The following is a 10,038-nucleotide window of genomic DNA, read 5'->3' as shown; positions in this document are numbered from 1 at the left end:
TCTTGAGACATTAGTGGGGTGACATTTTTAAATTGAATCAGAAGCTAGTGATGGAAATTGGGAACCACAACCATATGCCTCCACATCTGGGGGGACTCTGAAGTCTGAACAGAGAGCCTACATAATTGAATCACTTCATATCTCTGTACCAAAATTTTCAGTATCAAAGCAGAGTAGAAAGTTAACGTATTTTCCTGTTAAATTCATTTTTATTGGTCAAATATTATCAGATCTGAATGAAAAAAAAGGAGTGTGGGGTCATCTCAGACCATTGAATAACTCGAAGAAAAGAAAAATCAGGCTAAGAGGTTAGACATGGTGGACCCGTGTGAGATTTAAATATTTAATGGTTTGTTAGTGTGGAATTTTCTTTAGAATTTGGTTGGCTATTTCCTCACCTCCACTTTATCACTTTCTCTTATTAATATTATTTTTCTTTTCAGGCAAAATCACTTCCTCTTTATGATCAACCACTCATGTTTCCCTTTGGGAATTGTGGCTAGCATAGAAACACATCAAAATATGAAAAATAAAAAGGAAGAACTGCTTTCTGAAAGATGAGCAACTACTAAATCTCTTTTATTGATTAAAAAGTTGTAAAATGAATTACACATACTTTCTTTAAACTGTGTATGGAAGACAGACACTTACTAGGCTAGATTTTGCCACCAGGAGGAAAATTATCGAGAAAAAACAGGAAAATTAAAGCGAGCTTGGTTTTAATTATATAAGTTGAAATGATAAAAAAGAATGACAAAATTTTTTTGGAATAGAATCAGCATCTTACAGGAAAAAATGATGATAGCAAAAAACTTTTGAGCTGAAATGGAGGAAATTAAATGGCTTTTAATGGTTGGTGAGAGTGAATTATAGAGGTAAGAGTCCATTTCTCATAATGAGTGTGAAGGAGAGGCTATTTGAGAGAAGAGAAGAGAAGAGGAGAGAGATTTAGGGCAAAAACCAGAGAGAACAATTTGAATTGTTGTTGAGAAAAAGTGAAGGCATCAAAAGTCAAATGGAGGGTTTTCATGGCACATGGGAGTTTCATTCACAGAGAGTGATAAATAGCTGTCTTCTGTTAATAACAATAATACAAGTGATGTGAATCATTATTTATTGTACTATTTCACAAGGTTTTTCAAATCTTTCCCATTTGGGTTAGCCACGTGCATTTCTTCTCATATTCAAATCTTAAAATAATATAAACCACACTACTCACATTTGTCCTGCCTACCCTAACACTGCATGCCACACTCAATATAGTTGGCAACCACGTACCAACTAAATCATTCATATATCAATATAAAATATAAACAATGCGAATCTCACTTAAATCCCTTGTAATAGTTTTAATTTTAGTTAGGTCCCTTAGGTTTGGGGATTTTTTTTAAAATTTCAAGAGGCTTTGATGAAATTAACCACAACAAATTTGCAGCCATTTTATTAATTAGAATTTATGACTCCATTATAACAAATTCACAATTTTTTTTAATTTATTAGTCATTTTCATCATAAAATTAACTTGTATTTTTTAAAATAAAACAGACTAATTCATTTATTATAACCCTTTTTTCCTCTAATAATAAGGACATAAGGTAGTTGTGAATTTGTTGTAATGATTTTATTCAATCTAAAAAGGTTAAGTTAATCTACATATGCAAATAACTAACAAGTTTTTAAAAAGTGGCAGTAAATTTGTTATAATAAAGCCATGAATTTTAATAAAGTATTGCAAATTAAGTTGTTTACTTAACCATTGAAAAATGAACTTGATTTTTTTTTTACTAAATAAATCTATTTTTCCGGCAATCGTAAGCTGCTCCAGCTTCAGTGCCAACATGGATGGTTGTGGTGGATTGAAGTGTTGATATATTTAATTTTGTTATTTCATTGCTTTTTTTGTATTTAAATAAAATAAAATTTCATAATTTAAGGGATTTAACTCACATCAAATGGCTTGCAAGAGATTTAGTGAAATTATCCCAATATAATTAATATCTATACATATTTAAATAATAATACTATTTATCGCCATTTGAATATTTTTTATTTTTTTAATCTTTCTTTCTACATGCAATTTTTTTTATTTCTTCTATATTTTTCTAGATGTTTCAGTGGGATGTATGTGTTTGAAAAGAAGAAAGAAGTGAACTCTTTCAAAAAAATTTAAGCTATTATCTATTCCAGAAAACCTGACTTTAAATCTAGCTACTAATATGAAAATTTTGATGGAGAATAATATATAAGTGAATTTTGAGTTATAAGATTAATTATGCTTTAATTCCCTTAATGAAATCTTAGAACTCAACTCAACTCAACTAAATTATTTTAAGTGAAAAACTTGTAATTTAAGAAAATTCTATTATATAAATGAATGTACTTCTCCAATGGAAAGGTCATTTTACATGTAGTAATGCCACTTGATCATTATATCTATGTATAAATTATAAAATTTATAAAAGTCCTCAATATTTATTACTCATAAATTATGTGTCTTTCTTTGAACTTCATATACAAATATAGTCCTATAATCTAGTTATCCTTTTTAAAAATAGGTAAACTCTCTTTATTTTTAATATTTTAAAATTCAAAATATTATAGTGGAGGAAGAATATATATATATAATATATATATCAAATTTTACAAACATAATATATATTTTATTAACTTCAAAAAACTTAATTTATTGCGTTGGAAAACTCATGACAACTTAAACAAATAATATGACAATGTGTTTTTGTCGCATAAAGTAGGAAGATTTATTTTTGGACTATATATATATATATATATATATATATATATAGCAGGAAAGCTTAATACGGGGAAACATTTCTGAAATTTTAAAGAGTGGTGACATATAAAGCTGTAAAATGGAAACAACATACTTATAATGATAAGATCCAATCTCAAAAGAAATCCGCATGAAGCTGCAGATTTCTGTTTATTACAAACATTTCATTCCCATACATAATACTATTAAGTAGAAAATTTCCCTCCGTGCAATGTTCATACTCTGCAACACCCTCCTCTTCCAATTTAACTAATCCTGCAAAATTTTCATCCAAATAATTAACCAATAATAATAAATATGTGAGGAAGTCATATATTGACAAATTAATTGTGTTGATGGCAAGCGAAAAAAAAAAAGAGAATTACACGCGTATTTGGTAATAAGATTCAAGTGATATATATTCTAATATTCTTACATAATCCCTTTTAATATATTTTGATTGTTCATTGTGTGTGTGTGTATATATTGTTTTTTCTGCCCCTGTTATAATATATAATCAACATTTTGTTTGATTAAAAATAAAAAAAATATCTTTACATACTTAGAGTATTTAAATTCACTAAACATAGTTACATTAAATTAAAAAAACTACTCCCTCCATTCAAAAATGTAAAATATTTTTTAAGGAGTTGAATGTTAAAAAATATAAGACATTTTTTATTTTTTGATGTGTAATTATTGCAATTTTTTAAAAATGCCTCTATTGATAATAATTTTATATTTATTATAGGGTGTTTAATATGGATAAATATAAAAAAATAGGGTTAATTTGAAAGTAAATAACTACTTTATTGGGGGTAAGATTCAATTAAAAATATCTTACATTTTTTAAGGGAGGGAGCATAAAATAATTCAACCTTAAAATGCACATACATGATGTATATATCATCACCATGTCAAGCATGTAGAAAACAATTTGACACATAAGTTTAACAACATTTGCTTATGTTGCATCAAGAGTTCAAAAAGAATCACCAATCTTCAATATAATATAATTAATATATATATATATATATATATATATATCCATATTACAACAAATCGTATAGTCATGGTATACAGCAAGGTGTACTATTCATAACAGTAAACAATTTATGTGACACACGAGATATATCAATATCAAAACAAATCATAAAATCTATAACAAGCTACATATTTACAATTCAAGAATGATGGAATTCATGAAAAAAAAAACATATTGAGTGTAACGTAAGAATTAAAGAAGTCAGTGGATTATATTACTTGGAGCAGTCAGTGTCAGCGGAGATAGTGAAGGGGAGAGAGATTCCACAGTTAGAAGGAAGAGCTTGAGCGAGCTGAGATTTAATGGTGAGGCTCTTTGCAGAAGACTTGATGCAGTTACAAGCTGTCTTCCTGTCTGCTGTGGTTGATGCCGCCGAAGCAAGCGCCTTTGCGCCGGAGCAGCACGCCGGCGGCGGCTTCCCGCTTCCACTGGACAAGTAGCTCACGCATGGCCTCAAGTCCTTCACCACATCACTGCATGATATTGCAGCCTCTGATGAGCTCGAAGCACTCAGCACCACCAGAAGAAGAAGAAGAAGGCCACTCACTGAAACCGAAGAAGATGATGATCTCATGGTTGGTTGGTTGGATGCTTTCTTCAAGCTTGCAATTAAACCAGATGGTGTGCGAGATTTTCATGGTTATGTTTCTGAATTTATAGAGGTTGTTACTTGGATGGGGGAAGCTAGGATGTGCAAGTAACTAAATGTAAATGGTGTTTTCTGGTTTGTGAATGAGTGCAAGAAAGAAGAAATGATTCATCTTGACTTCTTTTGTTTAGCAATTTATTCTGATTTAGGATCACACGAAAACAGTGAAAAACATTTTATTTTCAGAGAATCATATCTAAAAATTATTCAAACAAATTATTTATAAATATGAATTAATATAAAATGAATCGTTGGTAAAATAAAAATAATGATTTATTTTTTTTCAAATGAAATTTGTTATGATATATTTCTTATCTGTAAATAATTTGTTTGAATGGTCCTTAAATGTGATTCTTCATTTAATTTTAATCATGTACATCCATCTCGAATATGTTAGAACCTTAAATATTGGCATTTCTTTTGGGGAGATTTAATATTGCTTCATTATGTTATGAGAAATTAACCCTTTTTATTAGATTTAATTTTTATTAGTACTTTTAGTGCACTTTGTTTTCTATGGTCTGGAATAATCTTTTCCTTAATCAAAGTAATTAATTTGTTGTTGTTACTATAACAACTATATTAATTATGGGTTAGACAAGAAAGAAAATTTTTTCTCGACATCAACTACCTTTAATTGTGTTTATTGAAATGTGAGCATCAATATATAAATAGATTACTTTTATGAAGGAGTAGCATTTAGTGCGTGTGATTTGTAAAGTATATATGAAGCTTTTATTAATATTTACTACTCGTCCAAACTTAACCAAAGGAGAAGAAAGCTATGGATTGCGATGGAAGAAAGCGCTGTCATGTACAGGTGATCGGTACCATGCAGGGGAAAATAAGCATAAATTGAAGGAAGGTTCTAAATAATTATTCTCCAACATTAATCACAGGACCAAGTTTTAAAATTTTATTTGATTTTAAGTATAGGACAAAGATATATATTAGTTAATTTTGTTGTTTTCAATATTGTCTCTCTTTAATTAATTGCATTAAGTTTTGTAATTTATATACACTTTTTATTTCGGTAATTAATTTTAGTGAAGGCCAAAACTAAAAATCTAAACATTTTTTATAAATTTAATGGCATTAATTATTAACTGATATTTTTTAAAAATAGTAAAATTAGTTAACTTTGTTCTATAATTATGACAGGAGGAGAACAAAATGAGTGAGTGGGTGCAATAGGAGCAGGAAATGGATATCTCAACCACAGTTCAAGTCTTCAATGAAGTATCGTTGTGAACAAATGAAATGGTCCAATGGTTTTGCAATTTCTGGCCTTTTCTTCTTCGGATATGTTTTCTAGCTGTTCAGCATTTTGCATTATTCAGCTTATTTGATTGAGCCACGAATTACGATTTTAATCAATGCATAGCTTGCATTAATATTATATGTAGTGTTAGAAATTTCTCGTGATTAGTTTAAATTAGGTGGTCCTTTTTCTTTACATTTTTTTTTCAAAAATAGTTGGTTGAATAATGGGCTACCATTCATGAGCTGATTTTATACTATTATTGGACCTTTGAATGGATGAAAGGTTATATAAAAATATGTTATTGTAATATAAAATAATAAAAAAGAAAGAATTTAAAATATTAAAATTTGATCTAAGCAATTCACGAATATAGTGCGAACTGGAAAGACTGTTGATAAAATATTTTATAAAGTGATTTTTTTCTTTTTTTTTTTCCTGCTGCAGTTTGGAAATTACTAGAATAAATTTTAACTGTTTAAATTTATTGTTGTATTTTTGGTTCTTTATTATAATAGTAATTTAATAAAATATTAAATTTCAATCATTTAAATTCAATCTAATGGTTGATATTGTAAGTGGAGAGAAATAATAAATGATACATTTAATAACTAACCCAGCTTTTGAGATACGCATTTCTAGCTTTGTAGACAAATACAAAGAATTAAACACACAATTTCCTACTTTAAAAAAAAGGCTAAAATGCATAAAATAATTTTAAATTTTGAGACATTTATATATAATACCTCTCACCTTTAAAATTTTAAAATTAACCTCTAACCTTTAATTTTATTTTTCAAAACCCTTTATTATTAATTATGTTATTTTTTTCATGAGGGTTAAAATGTTATTCAACTAAAAATGTTATTAAATAAAAATATTATATTATATAATTATTTATAATAAATTTTTATATTTTATGAATAGTTGATGCATTGATAATAAAAAAAATGTTATTATCATTGTATAAAATTTTAAATATTTATGTTTATATTAGTTTTATCCATGCTTGTTGTTATAAATGGTGCATGATTTTATTTTTTTAAAATATAATTTTTTATTTATTTTTCATGTTAAATTAATGTAATACACATGACTAAAATATATAAAATTTTAAATATTACTGTATTAGATAAATTTTAATTTAATATTTAAATTTATCTAAAATTTAAATATTTAAATTTTAAAATTTAAATATTTTAACCATGTGCATTAAATTAATTTATCACAAAAAATAAATAAAAATTTATTTTTTAAAATAATAAAATCATGCACCAATAATAACCCAAAAAAATATTGATAAAACTAATATAAATATAAGTATTTAAAATTTTATACAGTGATAATAATATTTTTTTATTATCAATACCTCAACTATTCAAAAAATATAAGAAATTTATTATAAATAGTTATACAATATAATATTTTTGTTTAATAATTTTTTTTGTAGTTGATTGACATTTTAATCCTCATGAAAAAATAACATAATTAAAAATAGGAAGTTTTAAAAAATAAAATTAAAGATAAAAAAACTAATTTTAAACTTGTAAAGATAAAAAGGATTATATGTAATTGTCTTAAAGTTAGTTTTATGTAATTTAGCTAAGAAAAAAAAGATTCCTACCATTTACTTTAGGTTGGAAACTTAATTATAATTATTTTATAATTAAAACAATTTAAATACTTTAGGTTCTTAAAAAAGTTAACTAACTCAAGAGTTGCCTGTGAAATAGGTGTAATTAGACGTTGACAACATGAATATGTCGGTAAGACATGCAGATATAATATTGCCCAAGGGAATTTTATTCTTGAAGAACATTTAATATACATAAAAATATTATAAGATAGATAATTTTATAAATGAAAATAATATCCATATATCTGACATAAAATATTTAACAGAAAATAAATAAATTTTATAAATAATAAAAAAATATATTAGGATATCACATTCAGTGCACAATTTGAATATAATTATTTTCAATAAAAAGACATAACATGTAACAAAAAAAAAATTAAGATAAATTGTGAATATTATTTTTGTCGAAGGGTTATTGGTTGATTAAAATTACAAGAAGAAATTATTTTTTTTAAATAATGTTTGAAATTTTTAATGGACCACCCCTAAGCTGGTACACAGGTGCAGGCTAAAGCCTAGATTAGTTGCAAACCAGGCTAATCTTGGGCCCGGAGGAATCAAAAGTAAAAGAAAAGGAAATTAAACAAAAATAGGAGGAACGGCAACTACAAACCTTATTAAAAAAATTAATCTCAAATCAATAATTTATTCAAGAAAATTTTAGTGCTAAAAGATTGGAAGAGAAGTACTAAATTTGAGGATCTTAATTGTGAAGACATTCTAATTGAACATTACTATTATTATAAGATTCTTAATTATCATTTTACCTCAAAAGAACAAAAGTACGCTGCTGCGCCTTGCCCATATATACATCCTTTCTAGGTTTGGAGATTTTCTTGGTCTTCTCTTCTGGAACAGCATGAATCAAGGGTACTACCAGTTTAGATTAGCCTAAAAATCAATCATGAAAGCTTACAACATGTTTTCTTTTTTTCTTTTAAAAAAAAAGTTATCCAAACATTCACATTCTAATTAAATTAATTGTAAAAGTTTAAAATGTGAATTTCTCTCCCACGTTTTTACTTTGAATTAGAGTACCACCGGGTGCGTGATCAATTGAGTAGGAGTTGATTCAATTTAATTAAAGGTTTTAAATTTGAATTTTAAATATGTAATGGCGATTAAATTCTACAGTGATAATAATATGCTCCCTAAAAAAAGTACCCACAAGCTACCCATTAGATTAATTTAGATCAAAGTTATGTGAGAAGGAGAAAGGGAGAAAAAAGGAAGAGGGATGTATGGCGTGAAAGAAGGAGATAAGGGGTTTTGTCAACATAATACTTCTTTTATTTAAAAATATAAAATATTTTTAATTAAATCTCGTTCTTTAATAAAATAATTATTTATTTTTAAATTAATTCTATCTTTTTATATTTATATTTATTAAATATTTTATAATAAATATAAAGTTACCAGAAACATTTAAAAAAATAATAATTATATTTTAAAAAATTAAAAATATTTTACATTTTAAATATTTTACTTTTTAATGTTTTAACGGAAGAAGTAACTCAATGAGCAAATTAGTGCCTTCACACCGAAGGATGGTTCGTCCGTGGACGATATCGTGGTCTTCTTTTGTGTGTGAATGGGCCCCACTTCTGCTAAATTTTAGCGACCACGATTTCGTATTGTATATCATTTCATTTCTGCCATATCCGTATCAGTTTCACGCGTCACGGTGCAGTACTACAGTCTTCCACAAAATTAGGTTTTGTTCCCTTTGGAAAAGTTCATTGCCTTTGCACCTCCCCATCCTTTGGTGGATTCCCCTGTGGCAGCCACTAACTCATCGTCTAATCATTCCTATCATTCAAATGTTCATTAGTAACTTACTTGCCTGGTTCGTTACTGCTATTTCTATAGTACAGATATAGATTACACTACACACGGTCGTAGATCCTTCATGCTCTTTAATTACTTCCAAATAACCATAGCCACTAGTTTAAGTGGCATGATAATATTGGGCCTGCAATAAACTTAATGATTTTTTTTTAACCGACAAACTTAAATGATTCAAATCCCTGTGTTATAAAAAGGTTATTTCAGAATTTTATACATTAGTCACTTTTTAACATTATCACTCCAGTCAATATTTTTGATGCACTTATAAAAAAGGCTGTTAATTTTTCAGAAACTGATTTATATATAAAATCGGAAAAATTATCTTTCGATGTTGTACAATGCTTGAATTATTCTTTACTAATTTTAGCTATCCCTTGACCTAGAAAATTTATATCCTAAACTCAACTTACCGAAAAAAAAAAGTAAAAATGATGAAACGCTTATGATTATACAAACATGAAGCTCACCTATGTGACCTGTAGGCTTTGAAGATGATTAGTATAACTGGATCTCGTCATTATTATTATAGCTAGATATTTACTTTGGATGACGTTTGAGGATTGCGTTCACATTATTCCAGGCCATGTAAGGATCTTTATATATATATATATATATATTATAAAAGAATTTATTTCCAAAATTTTTATTTTCAAATTAATATAAACAATTTACTTTTCACATAAGAACGAATATTCTTTTACTGATCCTTGAAGGAAGGAGAGAACAGTTCGCGTTAATTCATTCTGTGCTGCAACTGTTTCTCCACGACCCGCACATTAAAAGGGGAAAAGAAAAAGGAAAAAGAAAAAGAAAATAAAACCAATCA

At 27.1% G+C, this 10,038-nt stretch overlaps 1 protein-coding gene across 1 annotated transcript; it reads right to left on the bottom strand.

Annotated features, from left to right (window-relative positions):
- Positions 1-2,864: 2,864 nt before the first annotated feature.
- Positions 2,865-4,458, bottom strand: LOC129316247 (non-specific lipid-transfer protein 8-like). The gene is made up of 2 exons (XM_054960569.1): positions 4,034-4,458; positions 2,865-3,046 (listed from the first exon to the last, which is right to left on the bottom strand). The coding sequence occupies exons 1-2, from the start codon at positions 4,387-4,389 to the stop codon at positions 3,037-3,039; spliced, it is 366 nt and encodes a 121-aa protein (XP_054816544.1). The 5' UTR covers positions 4,390-4,458; the 3' UTR covers positions 2,865-3,036.
- Positions 4,459-10,038: the final 5,580 nt, after the last annotated feature.

Source organism: Prosopis cineraria, unplaced genomic scaffold, assembly GCF_029017545.1.
Source record: "Prosopis cineraria cultivar Desert tree isolate PC_DT_omini unplaced genomic scaffold, ASM2901754v1 PC7, whole genome shotgun sequence".
Lineage (NCBI taxonomy): Eukaryota > Viridiplantae > Streptophyta > Magnoliopsida > Fabales > Fabaceae > Prosopis > Prosopis cineraria.
The sequence above is the reverse complement of the archived record's forward strand: the minus strand, read 5'-3'. Positions and strand labels throughout refer to the sequence as shown.